Genomic DNA, 23,018 nt, shown 5'->3' with positions numbered 1-23,018 from the left:
AGGATGGAATGAACACAAAGGACTCTTGTCATTCATATGCTCCATATTCCTTCTTACTTATGACTTCTCAGTATGTTTCTTTCACCGTCCAAAGGTATTGAGACCGAAAGCTGGTCTAGTTTCTTTGCAATTGACAGGTGTTGCAACAGCGTGTTTAGTTTGGGACGGATTAGCATTTTCCTTTATTATTCAGAGAAGACCAATAAAAATAGAATGAAAATTTAGAACTCAGTTCAAGATTGGTGCTAGAAAATCAAAAGAGTTGGTTAGAAAAAAAAATCACACAAGAACTAATTAACTGATTATGAACTACATGTTGAGTCATTTACAAACCTCAAGAACAATTGGATGATGCATGGAAATACTGAGAAGTGACAAAATAGAAACGTGCACTTTGGCTCACATGATCCATGTCAGCACATACCCTGCAAGGGAACAAACACTTACTGCCCACTGCTTCTCACCCCTGAGCTGACTATCTCACTGAGGCACTTGGGTGGCATTTAAAACACCCCATTACAGAGAGTCGTTGGTTACACTTGGGCCAGATAAGGTAGGGCTTGTAGATTTACTTCCTTTGTGCACTGTATAAGATAGACAACTTCTGAAAGGAAGGGTGTCATTAAGCTGGAAAAGGTGCAGAAAAGATTTGCAAGGATGCTATCAGGACTGGAGGGCTTGAGTTATGAGAGGCTGGGTAGGCTGGGACTATTTTCCCTCTAGAGTATAGGAGACTGAGGGGTGAACTTAGAGGTATGTAAATGCATGAGGGGAATAGATAAGGTCACAGGTTTTCCCCCGTTGAAGGGAAATCTCAAACTATAAGGTGAGATGGGGAGATTTTAAAAGGACCTAAGAAGCAACTTTTTCAGGCAGAGGATGGTGAAGTAACTGGAACAAACTGCCTGGTAAGGTTGTGGGAGTAATACAATGTTTAAAAGATATTTGAACAGGTACATGGATAGAAGAGGCCGACGGCAATATGAAACAAAGCAGGCAACAGATATCTTGGTCAGCATAGATGAGTTGGGTCATGGGCCTGTTTCAGTGTTGAAACTCTGTGACTCTATAATTTATTACAGATTCATCATCATTATGTGCCATGTGGTATGCTGTGGGCAATCATGGTCTTTGACCATAATGGTTCTTGGCAAGTTTTTCTACAGAAGTGGTTTGCCATTGCCATCTTCTGGGTACTGTCTATACAAGACGGGTGACCTTAGCCATTATCAATACTCTTCAGCGATTGCGTGCCTGGTGCCAGTGGTCACATAAACAGGTCTTGTGATATGCACCAGCTGCTTGTACGACCATCCACCATCTGCTCCCGTGGCTTCATGTGACCCTGATCGTGTTACACCTTGCACAAGGGTGACCTGCAGGCTAGTGGAGGGAAGGAGTGCCTTACACCTCCTTTGGTAGAGCCATATCGCCACCTCATCACCCATATTCCAGGTTATACAGATAAATTATTTCCATTTCTCCAGTAGCTACCATGTTAAAATTAATAATCATACTGTAATGTCTTCGTTAATGCATTTTAGTGTAAAGAATATGCTGTACATCCAAAAAAGCAGAGAGTTCTTTATGAGCAATGCACAAACTATTTACATGTTGATCTTAACAGTTGGGTGCATACTGAATGTTCTGAATATCTGTGACAACATAACATTGTTGAGAAATATGGACATTGCATGATTCTGTTGCCCAATAATATCATAATATGAGTATACCCATAAATACAGAGAGATCAGCGTCTCTGGCTCAAAAATACCTGGAATGTTATTCCAGTAATATAATTCAATAATTATATTACTTCTCCTCCTATGTCTCATCAACCATTTAATCTAAACATTGGCATTATTTCTGTTTTAGCCATAAACAATAGACGTCATTTCCATGCCATAAACAATAGACGTCATTTCCACACCTCACAACCCTTTGCTTAATTGAGTTTGCTCTGCTCTCTCTTTCAGGTCTTTTGCATGTAATCTTTCACCTCTGTATCCTTGCCCTTGACTAATCAATCAACTTACCTAAGTCCTTGTTTGCATTTTGTATAACTTTAAACACTTCCTCCTGCAATGCCACAATGCTGTTGCTACCTGAATAGAACAGTTCTTCTAGTCTTTGCTTTGATATTTTCTCATATAGACAGCACTATACTGAGCATATTCAGTGCTCGTAGGGCACTAGAATGGCAATAATAGTCCATGATCCCATTCTGAGGCAATTATTTATCTGCTGATAAAGTATAACATTTCTCTTCTTCACTTTGTGGACATATTGTCTTGTACCTAGCAAAGCCATAGTGTTAAAGTCCTTCTTCTCTGCAAAACCTTTATTTAAATTGCATTGTTATGTTTCCCAAATTGTACCCTTCCATATTAATGACACTGCAATCTGTTCATTATGTTTTAGCTAATATCTCGTAAAATTAGTTTCCTTTATAACTTCCTTTTGGTTTTGAGGGTAAAAAATATATAAATTTGCTCCTTCAGATCACTAGTATGCCCAGAGAGCAGAACCACACAGGAGGCTTAATCCTTCAGGGTGCCATTACTTATGCCCAACTACCACAAGCAACCCCTCTCCCTTGGGGTGGCACAGTGACGCAGATACGAGAGCTGTTGCCTCATAACTCCAGTGATCCAGGTTTGACTCCTGTTGCATGTTGTCTATGTGGAGTTTTCAAGTTCTCCCTGTGGCTGTGTAGTTTTCTTGTTGGCGCTCATTTACTGGCCCCTGTCTTACCTCTCCTTCTCACCCTCCTTTATATCCATTATCGTCCCTCTCTACTCTCAGACATGATGCAGGATCTTGACCTGAAGTCGACAATTCCCTTCCTACCACAGATGCTGCTTGACTGCTGAGTTCTTCCAATAGCCCTTTTCGCTCCAGTTTCCAGCATCTGCAGTCTCTTGTGTCTCCACTAATGTATATGGGTATTGTCAATGCAGATCAATGGTGTTTTACTAGTCTATGACCTCACCAATTTCAATGCAGTTTGTTAATTATTCATTTATAGATCCTTCTGGCCCTTCGAGCTGCGCTGCCCAGCAACTCCCAACTTAATCCTAGCCTAATCATGGGACAACTTACAACGACCAATTAACCTACCAACCAATATGGTCTTTGGGTCTGGGAGGAAACCGGAGCATCCAAAGAATACCCATGTGATCATGGGGAGAATGATCAAACTCCTCAAAGACAGCGGCAGAATTGAATCCGGGCCGTTGGTACTGCAATGTGTTGTGCTAACCACTATGCTATTGTGCAACCCATTCTGTCCCTTGACAAAGGCTTCCCTGAAGCCCAAATGAATCACATCAAGTCGTGGAGTCATACAGGCCCTTTGGTACATTTAGTCCATGCTGACCAAGTAGCCCAAGCAAGCTAGTCCCATTTGTCAGAAACCTTTCCTGTCATGTGCATGCACTGTACCTCCCATCTTGACTAATATCTCCTCAATAAATTCAAAGGTACTGTATGACAGCTGATATATCCCTTTCGCAAATACCACTTCTAATTCATGTCTCCCTCAGTACTTTGGTTATTTTACACATAATTAAAGATGTAGATACTTTTCCAAGCACTGATGTTAAACTGGCAGGCCTATAATTACCAGATTAGTACAAACACTCTTTTTTAAAGAATGAATTCTACTTTGGCCACTTTCCAGTTTTCTGGCGTGTCTCCACATTTGAAAAGAGCCTAAAACGTTGTTCATGAGACCCCAGTAACTTTTTCCCTCAGATCCATACATTGCCCTTCTTCACATTCTCTATCAGATGTACAATGTTTCTCTTGTTTATCCTGGTATTCTAGAGACATAGAGCATGGGAGCATAGAGTATAGATCACCTAGTCCATACTACCAACTACCCAGTTACAATAATGCCATGTTCATCCAAGTTTTCAGCCACCAGATTCTACTGCTCACCAACAATTAGTAGGGGCCAGTTAAATCTACCAACCTAGATATCTCAGGGATATGGGACGAAGCCAGAACACCCAGAGGAAACCCACACGTGGAGAGCATGCAAACTCTACATAGACAACACTTGACAGATCAGGATTGAACCTGTGCCTCTGGGCCGTGAAGCAGCAACTCTACCAGCTCCATGAAATCATGATATTGTTGATTTTGTTCTTGTCTCTTTGGTTTAGTGAAGACTAATGAAAACTCCTCACAAAATGCCTCTGTTATTCACTAAAACTGTACAATCCTCACAGTTAAATAATGACTGTGACTCTTATCAACGCGCACTGAAATACTGGAGGAACTCAGCATCTATGGAAATGAATAAATAGTTGATGTCTCGGGCCGAGACGCTTCCTCAGGACGGAAGAGGAAGGGGGGCAATATAAAGGTTGGGGGTTGGGGAAGGAGGATAGCTGGAAGGTGATAGGTGAAGCCAGGTGGGTAGGAAAGGTAAAGGGCTGGAGAGGAAGGAATCTAATAGGAGAGGAGAGTGGACCATAGGAGAAAAGAGACGAGGAGTGAATCCTGGGGGAGGTGATAGGCTGGTGAGAAAAAGGTAACAGGCCAGAGTAGGGATTAGAAGAATAGGGGAGGGAGAGGAATTTTTTTTTACTGGGAGGAGAAATTGATATTCATGCCATCAGTTTGGAGGCTACACTGACAGAATATAAAGTGTTGCTCCTCCACCCTGAGGGTGGCCTCATCTTGCCACAAGAAGAGGCCGTGGAACAATGTGTTGGAATGGGAATAGGAATCGGAATTAAAAAGTTTGGGCAGTGCGAAGTACCGCTTATCGTTGCTTTATTTGTACTGGCATAATACTTGTGAAACACTCTTAATATTTCTAATTGATTTTGCTCCAGCCACCATTGTACTGTCATAATCTCTTTCTTTAATTTCTCAGATTCTTCTTTAGTTGTTCTGGTGGAGTAATATTACTTCATTCCTTGATGGTTCTGTAGCCTGCAGACATGAACATATAAAGATGTGCATATTTGAATCATATCACCAAGCACCTTTGAAGTGACAATTATAGAGGCAAATGGAACATCTGTATTACATTTGGTGTTGATGTGTTTTTTTTTATTAGTGCTTAAGAAAGGAATGACAGTGTGTGGCAATTACATCACCGGTGAACTGGGTTCAATGCTGCCCTTGTCTGTAAGAGTATGTGTGTTTCCCCATTTCTGCTTGGGTTTCCTCTGGGCGCTGCTATTTCCTCCCACATTCCAAAGATGTACAGGTTCTAAAGATTTCCTAAAGATGAACTCTACTTGCCGCAGGTACATTGAAACATTCAGTGAAATGTGTCATTTTCAGCAAATCAGATCAGTGAGGATCGCGCAGGGGGCAGCCTGCAAGTGTTGCCATGCTTCCGTCACCAACATGGCATGTTCTCAGCTCGCTAACTCTAACCGTACATCTTTGGAATATGGGAGGAAAGCAGAGAACACAGAGGAAACACAGCCGGTCACGAGGAGAACGCACAAACACTTCACAGGCAGCAGCAGGAATCGAACCCTGATTTTACAGTAGATTAGTACGGTAATTGGTTACATGGACGTAATTGGGCAGTGCTGGCTTATTGGGTCGGGAGGGCCTGTTACAGTGCCGTATCTCTAAATAAAAAAAAAATTGAACGTAATGGTATCAGTGAGGAGTTGCATCCTCTATGTCAAGTGGTGTGAGAGGATCATTGATGTTCACTGGAAACATGACACATGATAATAAGGAGGTAACAGAAGGATATCTTCCTGTGTGACCCCCACAAAATCTTTGAGCTTGTTAAGCCCAGTATGTAAATCATTGAGGTCTAAGCACCAAACCCTGTGGTAGCGCACTAGTTGCTGCTTGCCAGTCTGGAAAGGATCCCTTTCTCCAAAGCTGTCTGCTTACTATTAGCACCTGTCCAAGGTGAATATTATCCCTAACCCCATGTGCCCTAATCCTTTGTAGCATCCTTTCATATGGCACTTTATTAAATGCCTTCTGGCAATCCAAGTGTGCTACAACCACTGATCCCCTTTTATCTACACTGTTTGTTATATCATTAAAATATTCTAGCCAATTTATCAAATGTAATTACCGTTGCATAAAGCCATGTTGATTCTGTCTGTTTGTATCATGTTTTTCTTACTGTCCTGATGTACTGTAATAACAATAAAAACAATAATAATAATTATTATTACTTTTTTCTCAGTAAAACCTGAGGTACAGGCATAGCCAAACATTCTCATTTCTCTATTGCTAGGAACTTTCAGCCTTTTCTGTTAATGTTTAGTACTGAGGCTTCCTGGAGATTTATATAAATATTGCTGTGTAGGCCTAATTGTTTAATGCTATTGTGTAGTGACTTTGGGATAAGACCAGATTGGGACAATGTACAGTATACCCTGTTCATGTTCCATAGTCTTTCAATTTCCTCTTTTAATTCAGCATATTTCTGGAGTTTTTAACTTACTGATTTCTGTGCATTATGTGTGTTTGGGATGGCTCTATCTATTAATTAAGTTGTTCTTGACTGTTTATCCTGTAATATTATATCTGGGCAGTTATTATGGATTGTCCTATCTGTAATAATGGGTGATTCATAATATAATTTGTGGTATTCTGACTTTAAAACTGAATCAGGCTTGTACTTATAGTAAAGTAGATGTTTGTATTTTAAGGTAATATTTTGGTGAATGGTTCAATAGGTACATTTAATGTTAGAGAAATGTATACACTATACATCCTGAAATTCTTTTTTTCAACAAACATCCACAAAACAGAAGAGTGCCCCAATGGTGTTTGCCACTTGATTGTACCTGTGTAAGTAATCAGATTGAGTTAAGTTGCTCCAGGATCCTGGTTTCTCTTGGCATTTTCTGCAATTATCGTCTTGAATGTTTTGCTCTTTGATTATGAACTTTCATTATTATTGCTGGTTTTTTAAGGTTGTTATAGCCGGGTGTGGTAATGGGGATAAGCTCTCACTACCTATTAAATGCCCCAATGGCATCCACCTTAAATAGCCTCTGACAACTAAGTCCATCTCCTGGCCTTCACATGTGGCTCAGCTACTAAGCCCAGCAGAACTGTTTCCACTGACAGGAGGAGGGGCAAAGGCGGGTTACTGGTGCATTAAAACCAGCCACTTTGGGCAGCTGGATCTCGTCAGCTGTGGTTGGCAGCTCATCTAGGAGAAGGAAAACTCTGATCTCAAACCTCTGCAACACACATCAAAGTTGCTGGTGAACGCAGCAGGCCAAGCAGCATCTGAAGGAAGAGGTGTAGTCGACGTTTCAGGCCGAGACCCTTCGTCAGGTCCTGATGAAGGGTCTCGGCCTGAAACGTCGACTGCACTCCTTCCTGCAGATGCTGCTTGGCCTGCTGCATTCACTAGCAACTTTGATGTGTGTTGCTTGAATTTCCAGCATCTGCAGAATTCCTGTTGTTTGATCTCAAATCTCTGCTGCCTTGTGGCTATATCTACTCAAAGGGAAGGTTTTGGGAGTAAAACCGGAGGGAAAAATCCAGAGCCAGAGTCCCTAAGGCAGTCCTACATTGAGTTCAATGCTGAATGGCAGCTCCTGCGACACCGCTGGTGCCAAACTGCATCAGTCTCTGCCGTTCCTTTGGGTTCATCAGATGCGTGGAGATGGGGAGCTTGCTACATGGGCAACAGCTCGCTCTCCATATCGTACTGCCCAGGCTTGCGTATCTAGACAGATAGAACGCAGCATCCACGGTCAACTCTAACCGACGGAGGCCTCAGACAGACTCATTATTATTGCTTTTATTGTTGTTGTTGTTGTATTTTCACTATTATTATATTATCATTGCTATTATAGAGGTTGCCCATCTTAAAATCACCTTATATGACTCAATTTCAAATTATATTTAATAATACTTCTGTAAAGTGCCCTGGGACAAATTGTATATGAAGTGTGCCGGGTAGCGGCAGGTTTTTCAAACTGTTGTTAATTAAATATCCTTCCAGATGTTTGTATCTCTGACAATGCAGTGACTCTTTGGCATTACACTTGAGTGAATGTCTGCATTATTGCTCATGTCTTGTTAATTTAATTCCCCAGTCCTCTGCCTCAATTGATAGTTCACAATTGAGTCAAGTTTATAAATACAGAAAATGCCTGTATCACTCTGCAGGTAAGGCAGTGCCTGTGGAGACAGAAACAGTATTAATATTTAAGGACAGTGCCAATACTTCCAGCATTTTCTGTCTTTATTTCAGAATTTAAGCATCTTTAAAGTCATAGACTCATGGAGTCATTGAAAAGTACAGCACAGAAACAGGCCCTTCAGCCCTTCGAGTCCATGCTGAACCATTTAAACTGCCTATCCCATCAACCTGCACTCAGACTATATCCCGCCATACCCCTCACATTCATGTACCTATCCAAACTCAAGTTAAATGTTGAAAACAAACTCACATGCACCACTTGTGCTGGCAGCTCGTTCCACACTCTCACCATTCTCTGAGTGAAGAAGTTTCCCCTCATGTTTCCCTTAAATATTTCACCCTTCACCCTTAACCCATGACCTCTAGCTGTAGTCTCACTCAACCTCCATGGAAAACATCTGTTTGCATATACCCCTCATAATTTTGTATACCTCTATCAAATCTCCCCTCAATCTTCTACTTTCCAGGAAATGAAGTTCTAACCTGTTTAAACTTTCCATATAACTCAGGTCCTCCAGTCCCAGCAACATCCTTGTAAATTTTCTCTGTACTCTTTCAATCTTATTTACATCTGTTGCTGTAGGTAGGTGACCAAAACTGCACACAATTCTCCAAATTATCCATATGAGCCAAGCCAATAGCTAGTGGGATCACTCAGATCCAACGAAAGAAAATACGAAGTATAACATGAAATAAGTATTCAGAATTGAGGTGGTACTTTGGCACACTTGGTAGAGCCACCGCCTCAGAGTTCCAGGATCCTGAGTTCAATCCCGACCTCCAGTGTTTTCTGTGTCAGAATTGTAGATTGTGTAAATGCCTTAGAGTGTCTGTCCTAATCCCAGTGACATGAGGGAAGGCACATAGTTTCATTCTTGATCCTAATGACAGGAATGATGGTAGTTAATCAGCGCAGATTCCTTCCTGATTCCAAAGACATGATGGTTAGTAGTCAATTGCCCCAGGCATGTAGGTGAGAGGTAGAAATTGGAAGGTATTGGTGAGAGTGTGGAGAGAATAAAGTTGGATTAATGTAGAATCAGTTTACACGGAAGCTTCAAACAAGAGAAAATCTGCAGATGCTGGAAATCCAAGCAACACACACAAAATGCTGGAGGAACTCAGCAGGCCAGGCAGCATCGAAGGAAAAGAAGTACAGTCAACATTTCAAGCCAAAACGTCGACTGTACGTTTTTCCATAGGTGCTGCCTGTCCTGCTGAGTTCCTCCTCCAGCATTTTGTGTGTGTTTATGGAAGCTTGATGGTCAGTGCAGGCGCAAAGGGCTGAAGGACCTAATTCCATGCTGTATGATTCTACAGTACTCTGAAGATACTGATCCTCTCTCATTTCTTATCTATCGGTAAGCTTTTGGCTTCAGTAGATAGAATCATTTGGAAAACATTCAGTTCTTACTAGATCTGGCCAGATGGCTTTCACCTCAGACTTTTGAAGAGAAGATCATTGAATTGTGTTTCTCTTTGCAACCTCCAAAGAGTGTTCTGACCCTTGGGTATGCTTTCATGTAGAGAGAAAAAGAGGTAATAATTGAAGTCATTGAGGGCTTTTCATTCAAATGTGACGTTCAAAGGATGTGCATAGCTGATAGGTGAGAATAATACTTTGAAGATTATGTCAGAGACAAAGGTAATAAAGGGCTCTTATGGTTAGTAATTGTGCCACTGTCTGACAGGTTCTGCGTTTGTGCTTCTAAGGAATAAAAAGGACTTAAAAGGCACTTAAGATGAGCTTGGTGCACCATAAGCAAACGGGCTTGAAATGGAATCACAATGCAGGAAGCCAAGCAGTCAAAGTTCACACAGGAAACTCCCACAAAGGGCCTGTTCCTGTGCTGTACTGGTCTATATTCTATATTCTGGAGGGAGGATGGGGTTCACTAACTGGTGAAGTTCTGCAATAATGTCACGTCAAGTTGCTTTCTCTCCTTATGCACCACCAGGCTCAAGGACAGCTTTATCCCAGTGTTATAAGAGCATTGAGTGGACCTCTCACCTCACAATCTACCTCGTCATGGCCTTCTACCTGACTGTCCTTCAATATTTTTTATGTGTTGCTAAAGATTTCAAGCACCTGCATAACTTGCCTTACTGTCTGCCTGCTCTGCACCTTCTCTATGACTGTAACACTACTCTCTGAATTCAGTTAATGCACATAAAAGTTGCTGGTGAACGCAGCAGGCCAGGCAGCATCTCTAGGAAGAGGTAGAGTCGGCGTTTCGGGCCGAGACCCTTCATCAGGACTAACTGAAAGGAGAGCTAGTAAGAGATTTGAAAGTGGGAGGGGGAGGAGGAGATCCAAAATGATAGGAGAAGACAGGAGGGGGAGAGATGGAGCCAAGAGCTGGACAGGTGATTGGCAAAAGGGATATGAGAGGATCATGGGATAGGAGGCCCGGGGAGAAAGAAAAGGGGGAGGGGGAAGCCCAGGGAATGGGCAAGGGATATAGTGAGAGGGACAGAGGGAAGAAAAGGAGATAGAGAAAAAAAGAATGTGTGTATATAAATAAATAAATAACTGATGGGGTACAAGGGGGAGGTGGGGCATTAGCGGAATTTTGAGAAGTCAATGTTCATGCCATCAGGTTGGAGGCTACCCAGACGGAATATAAGATGTTGTTCCTCCAGCCCAAGTGTGGCTTCATCTTTACGGTAGAGGAGGCTGTGGATAGACATATCAGAATGGGAATGTGTGGCTACTGGGAGATCCTGCTTTCTCTGATGGACAGAGCGTAGGTGTTCAGTGAAATGATCTCCCAGTCTGCGTCGGGTCTCGCCAATATATAGAAGGCCACATCGGGAGCACCGGTCGCAGTATATCACCCCAGCCGACTCACAGGTGAAGTGTAGCCTCACCTGGAAGGACTGTCTGGGGCCCTGAATGGTAGTAAGGGAGGAAGTGTAAGGGCATGTGTAGCACTTGTTCCGCTTACAAGGATAAGTGCCAGGAGGGAGATCGGTGGGGGCGACGAATGGACCAGGGAGTCATATAGGGAGCGATTCCTGCGGAAAGCGGGGGGGGGTGGGGGGAGGAAAGATATGGTTAGTGGTGGGATCCCGTTGGAGGTGGCGGAAGTTACGGAGAATTATATGCTGGACCCAGAGGCTGGTGGGGTGGTAGGTGAGGACCAGGGGAACCCTATTCCTAGTGGGGTGGTGGGAGGACGGAGTGAGAGCAGGTGTATGTGAAATGGGGGAGATGCGTTTGAGAGCAGAGTTGATGGTGGAGGAAGGGAAGCCCCTTTCTTTAAAAAAGGAGGACATCTCCTTCGTCCTGGAATGAAAAGCCTCATCCTGAGAGCAGATGCGGTGGAGACGGAGGAATAGCGAGAAGGGGATGGCATTTTTTCAGAAGACAGGGTGAGAAGAGGAATAGTCCAGATAGCTGTGAGAGTCAGTAGGCTTATAGTAGACATCAGTAGATAAGCTGTCTCCAGAGACAGAGACAGAAAGATCTAGAAAGGGGAGGGAGGTGTCAGAAATGGACCAGGTAAACTTGAGGGCAGGGTGAAAGTTGGAGGCAAGTCCTGTCCCATGATCCTCTCATATCCCTTTTGCCAATCAACTGTCCGGCTCTTGGCTCCATCCCTCCCCCTCCTGTCTTCTCCTATCATTTCAAATCTCCCCCTCCTCCTCCCAAATCTCTTACTAGCTCTTCCTTCAGTTAGTCCTGACAAAGGGTCTCGGCCCGAAACGTCGACCATACATCTTTCTAGAGATGCTGCCTGGCCTGCTGTACTCACCAGCAACTTTTATGTGTGTTGCTTGAAATTCCAGCATCTGCAGATTTCCTCGTGTTTGCGTCTCTGAATTCAGTTTTTGCTTCTTCCTTGAACCACGTTCATATTCTGATGTAATGGAATTATCTGTCTGGATGGCAATGCAAATCAAAGTTTTCACTGTACCTCAGCACATGTGACAGTCATAAACCAATTTATCAATTTGCCATAATTAAAAGGCAATACTTTAAACTGCATGAGGCTGAGTCTAAATTGGAGGACAATTCACAGGCTGTCCCAAAGGCAAGATTCCAAAGAAACCTCAATAACAAGTGGATCGCTGCCTGTGGCAATAAAATCCCAAGTCTGGGTGAATTTTACTTCAAAGGTACATTATGTCTGGAGGAAGTCTTCATTCGTGCCCAAATCAAAAGAGAGAATGTTGTTTCATACGCATTTTCCATATTAAAGCTGATGGAAACAGGAAAACCAATATTTCCTGTCCAATATACAAAACTCAGACTGGAATTTAAGGAGTGGCACATCAACAATATTTTAATCGTGGTGTTTTTGAGGATAATTAGTTATAGATTTGTTCTCCAGTCATACTGAAATACATGTGCCATTTAAAGAGAAGCCTTAATGGGCTGTAGAACAATGGGAGGATGCTCATGTTGCACATAAACACCAGCGGGCCTCTAGTGCCAAATGGCACATTTCCATGTTGTACAATTCTACAGAATGCTGTGTGCTTCACTGCAAACAGAGGGGCCAAGCAGCTGAGAGGATGGTCTCCTCCCAGTGTGACAGAGTGGTTCTAGGTCACACATATACCCAGACAGGAAGTGTTGACACGATAAAGCATTGTGGACATTCAAACGTGACAGTCTTGTGGAAGGATAATAATAGAAACAGTTGTGTGACCCTGGTTGCCTATCGCCCCACCCTCAAGCCGTACCTTATTCAAAGGGCATTCTGTCCGTGTCTCATCATTTCCCCATGATTAGGTAGTGGCAGGCTATTTCTGACATAGCCAAGGGCCAAGGTCAGTGTTTTGGGAAGACGTGGACACACACACACCCACACCCACACATGCACACACACACAAACACTCACACACAGTCATGCGCATACACACACACACACACACACACACCCACACACACACTCACACACAGACATGCGCGTGCACACACACACACACCCACACACGCACACCCACACACACGCACGTAACACACCATGCAACTGCAACACATAGACACACAGAGAGAGGGTAGGTTTAAGGGGGACGTGAGGGGTAGGTTTTTTACTCACAGAGTTGTGGATGTCTGGACTGCGCTGCCCAGTATGGTAGTAGAGGCAAATACACTACAGGCTTTTAAGAAACGTTTGGATAGGCACATGGATGTGAGGAAGGTGGAGGGATACAGACATGGTGTAGTTAGGAGGGATTAGTGTTTGGGTGTTTTTGATTTGTTTTTTTAGCTGGTTTGGCACAACACTGTGGGCCAAATGGCCCTGTTCCTGAGCTGTACAGTTCTATGTTTCATGTTCTATATACAAAGAGAAGCACGCACGGACTCATCTCTCTCTCTCTCTCTCTCTCTCTCACACACACACACACACACACACACACACACACACACTCTCCCCTGCCCAATGTACACAGTTCATGCATGTACAGTCTAACCTTTCTAGTGGGGTCATACTATACTGTAGATAGGGTATAGCATTCGGAAGCCCCCATCATTGAACTAACACAAGGTGACTGCTCACTGCACAGATCTCAGTGCAGGTAAAGCCGAGTATTGTCACAACATGCAAGGATCCCATTCAGCCCATCAAGCAGATGTGCTCCCTGGCAATTGAACCATGTGTCTGGTTAAACAGAGAACATAGAATAGTACAGCACAGTACAGGCCCTTCAGCCCACAATGTTGTGCCGACCCACAAGCCCTGCCTCCCATATAAGCCCCCACCTTAAATTCCTCCATATACCTGTCTAGTAGTCTCTTAAATGTGAAACATAAACAAGTACCAAGACTCTGGTGAAAGTAAAGGGATCTAGTGTAGAAGGGATGAATGTATAGTGTTTATGTAGTAAAATATTAATATTTCATTGCAGAAATACGGTATATCCTTCCTAACCACATCAAACAAGTCACTTAGAAACAAGCAGTATCCAGAGGCTGTGGATAAAGTATGTAACCATGGTAATATTTTCCAAATAAAGGTTTGTTTTTGGATGAAGCACATAGGGTAAGCTGTAAAATCAGATCATTAGTTCTGTTCTGGCAGTAAAACGGTCAGCTTGAACAAGAGTGCTCTCTACCTGAGGGAGCAGAATGTGCAGAGAAAAACAAAGAAGAGCAATGGGTTAGTGCTCACCTGTAGAGATACCTAGTCATGGGATAACACAGCATGTATTACAGCATGGGAATAAGCTTTTCAGCCCATGCTAACTATGTTACCCACCAAGTCCCGTTTACCTGCATTTGACCTAAATCCCTCTCAAGCCCTCCTATCATAAGACAATGAGGCCATAAGATATAGGAGTAGAATTAGACCATTTGGCCCATTGATTCTGGTCTGCCATTCCATCATGGCTGATTTATTATCCCTCTCACTCCATTCACCTGCCTTCTGCCTGTAATCTTTAACACCCTTACTAATAATCAAGAACCTATCAACCTCCTCTTTAAGTATACTCAATAACTTGGCTTCCATAACCATATGTGGCAATGAATGCCACAGATCCCCACCCTCTGGCTAAAGAAATTATTTCTCATCTCCGTGCTAAATAGTCGCCCCTCTATTCTGAGGCTGCACCCTCTAGGTCCTAGACTCCCCCACTATAGGAATCATCCTATCCACATTTACTCTAACTAGACCTTTCAATATTTGATAAGTTTCAAATAGGTCCCCCCTCGTTCTTCTCAAATCCAGTGAGTAAAGGGCCAGAGCCATCAAATGCTCCTCATACGTTAACCCTTTCATTCCCAGGGTCATTCTTGTGAACCTCCTCTGAAACTCTTTTCAATGCCAGCAGATCTCTTCTCAGCTAAGGGGCCCAAAAATGCACATTACGTTCCAAGTGAGGTCTGACCAATGTCTCATAAAGCCTCGGATATCCTTCTATTGATCCAAGTGTCTTTTAAGTTATGTTGTTGTACCTGCCTCAGCCACTTCCATCTTATTCAATACATGCACATGAAGAGGTTGTCTCTCAGCTCCCTTTTATACTTTCCACCTCTCACCTTAAAATCAAGCCCTTTAGTTTTTATGTCGATTCTCCCTATATTTACGTCTCATGATTTTATACACTTCTATAGAGTCAAACATGATCTTCTACATTCCAAAGAATAAAGGATATAAGGAATTACAATAAGGATGTAATATTCTCTGGAATAAAGAACGAAGTCTTAATCTGTCCAAATTTTCCTTATAACTCAGGCCCTTGAGTCCTGGCAGCACTCTTGTAAATTGACTCTGCACTCTTTTCCAGTTCAACAGAACCTTTCTGTTACAGGTTGACTGGAGTTGTACATAATACTCCACGTGTCGCCTCACCAAGAAGATACCAAATGGAGATATGGAAGAGACAGAGCAAGGAAGGGGCAGAGGGCAAAGAGAAATGGTAAGTCTGAACAAAAAGTGAACTGAACTTGGTGTCCAAAACTGAGGCAAGGCTAATTTTGATTGCATTAGACATGAACTTGCAAAACGTTGATTGGGAGAGCCTGTTAGCTGTAAAGGGACATCAGCAAGTGGTAAACTTTTAAAAATGAGATCAGGGAGAGCTCAGGACTAAAATGTTCCTTGTTAGAATGAAGGACAAGGCTAGCAGGATTAGGGAAGCCTGGATGACATTACATCAAGGCCCTGATCAGGAAAAAGAAGGAATGATATGTCAGCTGGGATCAAGGAAATCTCTTTCAGGGATATAAGGAAAGTTGGAGTACACTTAAGAGGGAAATAAGGAGGGCAAAAAGAAATCATGAAATATCCTTGTCAGACAAGGTAAAGGGAGCTGCCTAAAAAAGTCTTCAAGTATGTAAAGAGCAAAAAGAAAACTAGGGAGAGAATAGGATCAGTATTGTTGTCTGTATGGAGATGGATGAATTCTTCTCCTCTGTACTTACTGGGATGTTGGTCATGCTGGCAAGTCTGCATTTATTTCCCTCCCACTACGCTGTGTGGGCGTTCAAACTCAACCACAATTGCACGTTTTCTTTAATTTTTAATATAGGTACATTACAATTCTGAATCAAATGTCAGCTGAAAACCAATTCCGAAATGAGAGAAATCACTCCCAGCAACATGCACAAACTGCACAAAAATATGTCAGCATTATGAAAGAGGAGGTTTTAGTTGTCTTGAACGACATAAAGGTGGAGAAATCCCTGGGGCCTGACCAAGTGTGTCCAGGACAATATAGGAAGCACAGGATGAATTTTCCAGGGCACTGGCAGAAGTGTGTATCTTTATTAGCCACAGATGAGGTACCAGAAGACTGGAGAGTGACTAATTTTCTTTTATTTAAGAGCTGCAAGGACAGGGAACTACAGAACGATAAGCCTAAATTTGGTGGTGGGAAAATATGGGGGAGGGGGAGGTTGTCCTGAAATACAGGATTTATTTGCATTTTGAAAGGCAAGGATAAGTTAAGAATAATGAGCATGGATTTTCCTGTTGGGCGTTGAATCTCATGAATTTGACTGAGATTTTTGAAGAGGTAGCCAAGAGGATTGACAAGAAAAAGGTGGTAAACATTTAGCAAAGGGTCCCATGTGATAAGGTAGTCCACAAGGTTAGATCACATGGGATTGAGGGTGAGCTAGCAAAATGGATAGAGTATTTGCGTGGCGGCAGGAGTCATAGGGTGATAGTGGAAGATTTGTAAGTTACTAACTTGATCTACTAATGTATGGCATGATCCATTTGGATGATAGGCAAACAAAAGCTTTGTACCGTATCTCAGTACATACGAAAACAATAAACCAGTACCAATACCAAAATTACAGTTAAGTGCAGGTCTTTCATTTTTCTTATTCTTCATCAAGGAACATCAAGGATTATTCCAAGTTCTCATTAGCTGTATTGATTAAGTGAGGCAGTTCAATTAAATCAACTTCAAAAAGGATCCTCCTGTCCTTAAAGACTGTTGCTTGATCTCAAATCTCCCTTTCCTGTGGGTCATTGAAAATGCCATTGCCATCTATATCTGCTTCCTGTCTAGAAATGGTTGAGGACCTTCACTCCATTCATTGTAACAGCCAGGATCCAGAATGGCCAGCCATTTTAATTCCACTTCTCATTTACACTCTGGCATGTCTGTCCATGGCTTCCTCCGCTCTCAAGGTGATGCTACACACAGACTGGAAAAACAGCAACTTATATTCTGCCATTGTGGTCTCCAACCCGACAGCATCAGCATTGATTTCTCTAACTTCCAATAACCTCTCCTTTCTGTCGTCCTTTGTTTTATCCCACTGGTCTCCATCATCCCATCTCTTCCCCCTCCTGTTTTCTCATTCTGCCCATCCCCTACACTTTCCTCCCAATGGTTCCCTTCCACCCCTCCTTCCCTTTATTCCATTAGAATCTCTTCTCTCAGATTCCATCTTCTTCAGCATTTATTACTTCCATCTATCACCTCCCAGCTTCTCAGTTCACTTCCATTCTCTCCCCTCCCCTTCGCATGAATCCACCTATCACCTGCCAGCTCTTTCTCCACCCCTTCCCCAACCTTTTATACTGAGTATCTTACCTCTTTTGTTTCCAGTCCTTGTGAAGGGCCTTAAACTAAAATGTCAACTGTCCATTTCCCTCCAGTAGAAGACCTGCTGAATTATTCTACCCCACCTTCTTTTGTGTGTTGTCCAGATTTGTTGCTAGCTTAAAATATTTGTTATAGAGAGAAATAACAAAAAAATTGGTTGCTGTTCTCTAAAATCTACAAAAGGGTACTTTAACCAAATCTTTCAAAATATTATTGAGAATTGATGATACATTTAGTTACTACGAATTATCCATCTCAGATTTAAGTTCGTATTGAGGCAAGAGTTACTACCCTATTCAGGGTAAGTATTAACTTAATCAGCGCTAGATGGAGTTTTATTAACTAAGTGTACTAAGGGATAAGATGTTCGATTATAACCTCTCTGAAGGACAAACAGGCTCGAGGAACTAAATATTCCCTGCCCGTATCTGTACTCTTCTCATCGGTACCATCAGGAAGGAGGTACACGAACCTGAAGTCACACACTCTATGTTTTAGGAGCAGCTTCTTCCTGTCCACCATCAGACTTCTGAATGGCCCATCAACCCATTCCACTATTATTGATCCCTTTTTGTGCTACTTATTTTATATATATTTTTTCCTACTGAAATTTATAGTATATTTTATGTATTGCACTGTACTGTGCTGCAATTCAACAAATTTCACAACATACAGTATGAAAGTAAGAACAAACTGGATTCTAAATCTACCTCAACAAGGTATTTTGGAACAATCAATTGCTGTCAGTGCTCCTAATCCTGATGAAAGGCTTCAGCCTTAAGTGTTAACTGGTTCTCCTCTGCATACCTTCCTAGCTGGTCTGCTGATAGCTTTTACTGTTTTACGGCATTTACTGTTTTTTATAAATTCTTAATGGTGATACAGCTCCCGTGGACCAGTGGGTGATATCTTGGGCAAATTAGCAGGTGCAAAATAAAAAGTTATTGGGTCCATATTTAAATTTTCCCTTCTAACCGCAGAAACACCTGTGTTAATTGTAGCCTACTATGCACGTTCTACACATAGCATCAGAAACATTAAAAACTAATATCAGAAAAGTGATTATGAACATTGTAAAATCCCAACAACTTTGCTAAAGTCACTCAGAAAGTCCCAAACTAATAATACATCTTAGTGATCTTTATGCTTCTCTCTACAAAGTTCGTTGCGCCAATCTTTATACAATTGACAAAACTGGATATGGGGTTTTCTGGCCTGTTTAGCAAATACAGCAGTGAATAGTCGCAGCCCTAACATAAATCTTGACAGACACCAAGATGCACATTACACCAAGTCATGCTTGTCTATTGCCCACATTCACTGTCTCTTGCAGTTAAATCAATCTCTACCCCTCCCCACCCCCGCACCCCACTCTCAGTTTCATGGCTTTTAACTTTATTTTGCCTCTTGTGAAGTGCTTTGCAGGTGGAAGCTTGTAGGCTTCCATGTGTTCCGGCCTACATGGGTAGATCACGTGATTGTGTGCCGTCCTTCAGGAACAGCAGATGTCAGTGTCAAAGTTCACCACCAGTTCCTGTGCACCAGCATAGCTTTTGACATCTGAGGAAAAGACTATTCAGAGATCAAGACCTTATCTCAACCCAATGAGCAGAAGTGATCTTTACCTTTAGTCATAAATAGTCCACCCACAACTGGAACCTCAAAGCGCTGCAGAGATATAACCTATGCTGCCCTCCAAATCAGTCGCAAGGTAGGAAAAATGCACATGAGAGTGTCCCCCAATGCCCAAGGGTCTGATCGCAATGAACCAGATCTACTCGGCAGGCCACATCTTCCAAATGGAGACAAAGAGAGAGCAGATGCTGGAATCTGGAGCAACAGCTGTAGGAGCTGAATGGATCAGGCAATATCTATGGAGGAAAATGGATAGTCGATATTTTAGGTCAAACCCTTAATCTGGACTGAAAGGTAGAGGAGAGATAGGCTGGCAGGTCAGAAACATGAGATTTTGCAGCTGCTGAAGGAACTAAGGATCTAAGGAAGAGAATAAACAGTCAACGTCTTGGGATGAGACCCTTTGTCAGGACTGAAATGGAAGCCAGAATAAGAAGGGGAGGGAAGGGGAAGAAGGGAAATGAAAGGCCTCTTTGTATTCTATACTGTTCTGTTCTGTTAGAAAACCACCCAGAGAAGTCGTTACATCCTCACCAACTCATTGGTCCTTGACTGATCAATATGGAGGAATATTTAGGATGTCACTCAAATGTGGAGACTCTTTGTCATAGAAAATAGTGAAAGGACTGTACAGCCCCTCATACTACCCAGCATCTAGCCCATCAAGTACATCTCCCCTCATGTTTTGGAGAGTCTGCAGGTCCTCATTTGACATCATCAGTCGTGACAGACTTGCTAGTCACCAAGGTAACTTCTGCTCTCTAAATGATCTACACAATTGCATCAAAATGGGGCAAGTAAGGAAGCTCTGGCTGGTAAGGTTCATTAGGACAAACAGAAAAGCAACAATATAATATATATATATATATATATATATATATGTTTTTGTGTTTTAATTGAATTGGTTTATTATTGTCACATGTACTGCAGTGGAAAGCTTTACCTTGCATGCCATCCGTACAGATCACTTCACCACATCAGTACCTCAAGGGATAAAGAAAGCAGAATAACCCGTTACAGTTACAGAGTGCAGCGCAGCTGGCATTAAGATGCAAGTTTACAATCAACTAGATTGAGCAGTCAAGAGTCAGAATGATCATACAAGAGACCCATTCAATTGTCTTACATCAGTGGAATCGAAGCTGTCCTTGATCCTGATGGTACATGCTTTTAGGCTTTTTTACCTTCTGCTTCATGGAAGGAGAGGAGAAGAGGGAATGTCTGAGGTGGTGGGGCCTTTGATTATGTTGGCTGCTTCAATGAGGCAGCAAAAAGTGTAGGCAGAGGTCCATGGATCAGAGGCAGATTTCTATGATCTGTTGAGCTGTGTCCAGAACTCTCTGCAGTTTCTTATAGTGTCTACTGGAGCAGTTGCCACAACAAGTCATGATGGGTCTAAATGGAAGTTTTCTATGGTTACATCTATAAAAATTGGTGATGTTTAACGGAGACATGCCAATTTTTCATAGCCTCCTGAGGAAGAAGAGGCACTGCTGTATTTTTTGGCCATGGCATCTTGGTGGTTAAAATTCTGACAAGCTATTGGTGATGCTTACTCCGGGGAAGTTGAAACTGTCAACCCTCTCGACCGCAGCACCGTAATGTAAACAGGAGGTTGTGCACTGCTCCCCTCCCTGAATTCAATGACCAGCTCCTTGGCTTTGCTGACACTGAGGGAAGAGTTATTCCCCCATCATTATTTAAAATTGGTAGTGTCATCTGAAAACTTATTAATGGAGTTAGAACTGAACCTGGCCACAGAATGTACAGAGCTGAGGACACAGCTTGGTGGGGCTCCTGTGTTGAGAACAATCAGGGTGGAGGTGTCGCTAGCTATCCTTACCTCATACAGTCCATTAGTCATGAAGTCAAGGATCCAGCTGCAAGGGTGGGTGTTGAGTCCCAGGTCTAGAAGCTCTTTGCTCTTTTTGTTTGCTGGCCTCTAGAGATCACTAGCCTGGAAGTAATTCCCACAATCATTCCAAATTCCAAGTTGGCTTGGTTGCGTCTTTAGAGCTGATTATTTATTTATGGTCCACACAGAAGTTAAGTGTATGCCCTAATGAACAGATGAAGGAAAAACAGTCAGGATTTTACTTGAAAGAAGTTCTTGCAAGCAAATTTTGGATATAAAGTGAGTGTGGGACCGGTGCACTAAAATGGTGCTGATGCGTAAAATCGTGATGAGCAGAAATAGGGTGAACATACATGGACTTTTTCCCAGGGAAGAGGTACTAGGAGGGTATAGGTTTAAGGTGAAAGATGAAATTTTTAAAAAGGAACTAAGGGCACCTTCTTCATGCAGAGGATGGTGTGGTATGCATATGGATGGAGCTGCCAAACAAAGTGGTGAAGCAGGTATAATGGCAATGTTCAAAAGATATTTGGATAAGGACATGGATAAGGAGGGGTTTGCAGGATCATGGGGCAAATGTGGATGCACAGGACTAGCTTGGTGGGCACCATGGCCAGCAAGGACAATTTTGGCTGAAGGGTCTGTTTCCATTCTGGAAGATGTTATGACCTTGTGACTGTCCAGATAATCAGCTGCGATCTTATTGAGTGGTGGTGGACGGGAGAGGAGGTGGCAGGAAGAGCAATTCCTGCTTTCGTCTTATGTTTGATGCAGTTGATCATTGAAATAAATAGTCCATTACCTGAAGCCAAACTCTGGAGCTACACCTGGTTTGTACTGGATTAATTCAGCTGGGATAGAAATCAGTCTCCCCGTTCCAAGGCCACAAGAGACAATAATCATAATCACCTCAGGCTTAGTTACCAAGGACTTAACCAAATGATTTGCACAATGCTGACAGTACAAGCTGTTGACTTACATAACACTGTGAGCAAAAAAAAATGGGACTGTCATCTAATATATGTTTCATCAGCCAAACTGGATGTCAGCCAAGAAAAACATGCTGCCTCAACTGAACAGCTGTACAAACATATTCTTTCATCTTGGGATGTGGGCACTAGTTACCCTGAGAGAATGAAGCATCGCCTGAACAGGATGGGTGTGAGCAGTAACATACAGACAGGTGGGCTGACAAACATTGATAGAGAGGTTGAGTTTTTACTGACCAAATTAGGCCTAAATTTTAGAAAGGAAGCAGGTTGAACAGTACACCGGTGGTGTTTATCCTCTGTATCACCCATAGTCCTCGCCCTCCTGTTCCCGTCACCCGCACATACAACCAACTCAAAATCGGTGAGATGAGGGTCATCTGTTGCGTGCTCCAAACAAACTGACCCACATTTAATTCTGCTGAAATTGAGTTCCTCGAGTAGTTGAGGCACAACGCATGGCGGGGATGGGGGCAGCAGAACATGTTGAGACTACTTCGTGCATTTAGTGGATATGGCCATACTGCAGTGGATGTGTTTTAACACCTATGTCAATCTTGATTTCAGTCACTGTGTCTGTGGAAAGAGCAGTGCAGTGGGTCAAAGTGGACAGGTCTTCAGCAACAATCAGTCTGCCGCAGGAAATCTGCGGGCCAAGCAGCATCTGGGAGAGGAGAGGAATTAACGGTATTCTAGCCCAAAATGTCAGCCTCGCTTCTCCTGCCTCAGATGCTGCTCAATCTGTTGGGTTCCTCCAACAGATTGTTTATTGCTCCAGATTCCAGCATCTGCAGTCTCTTGTGTCTGCTGGATAGGTCTTGATCTGTATAACGTGATGGGCCAAAGATCTCCA

General features: G+C 42.7%; 1 protein-coding gene and 1 long non-coding RNA gene across 3 annotated transcripts in view; one reads left to right on the top strand and one right to left on the bottom strand.

Annotated features, from left to right (window-relative positions):
* The first annotated feature begins 414 nt into the window (after positions 1-414).
* mrpl33 (mitochondrial ribosomal protein L33) overlaps positions 415-23,018 on the top strand; it is a 148,435-nt gene continuing 125,831 nt past the window's right edge. The window contains exons 1-2 of one of the 2 annotated variants that reach the window (XM_072247305.1): positions 415-553; positions 15,434-15,541. In XM_072247305.1, the coding sequence (XP_072103406.1) occupies positions 15,497-15,541 (45 nt within the window). In that variant the 5' untranslated portion in view covers positions 415-553; positions 15,434-15,496. The remainder of the gene's footprint in view (positions 554-15,433; positions 15,542-23,018) is intronic. The other variant, XM_072247297.1, reaches the window with a different exon arrangement.
* LOC140190610 (uncharacterized) lies at positions 1,638-21,376 on the bottom strand. Its single transcript, XR_011883649.1, has 3 exons — positions 21,165-21,376; positions 6,071-6,133; positions 1,638-4,947 (listed from the first exon to the last, which is right to left on the bottom strand). It is a non-coding gene; the product is annotated as an uncharacterized lncRNA (long non-coding RNA).

The sequence above is a fragment of the Mobula birostris genome, chromosome 2 (genome assembly GCF_030028105.1).
Source record: "Mobula birostris isolate sMobBir1 chromosome 2, sMobBir1.hap1, whole genome shotgun sequence".
Classification (NCBI taxonomy): Eukaryota; Metazoa; Chordata; class Chondrichthyes; order Myliobatiformes; family Myliobatidae; genus Mobula; species Mobula birostris.
The sequence above is the reverse complement of the archived record's forward strand: the minus strand, read 5'-3'. Positions and strand labels throughout refer to the sequence as shown.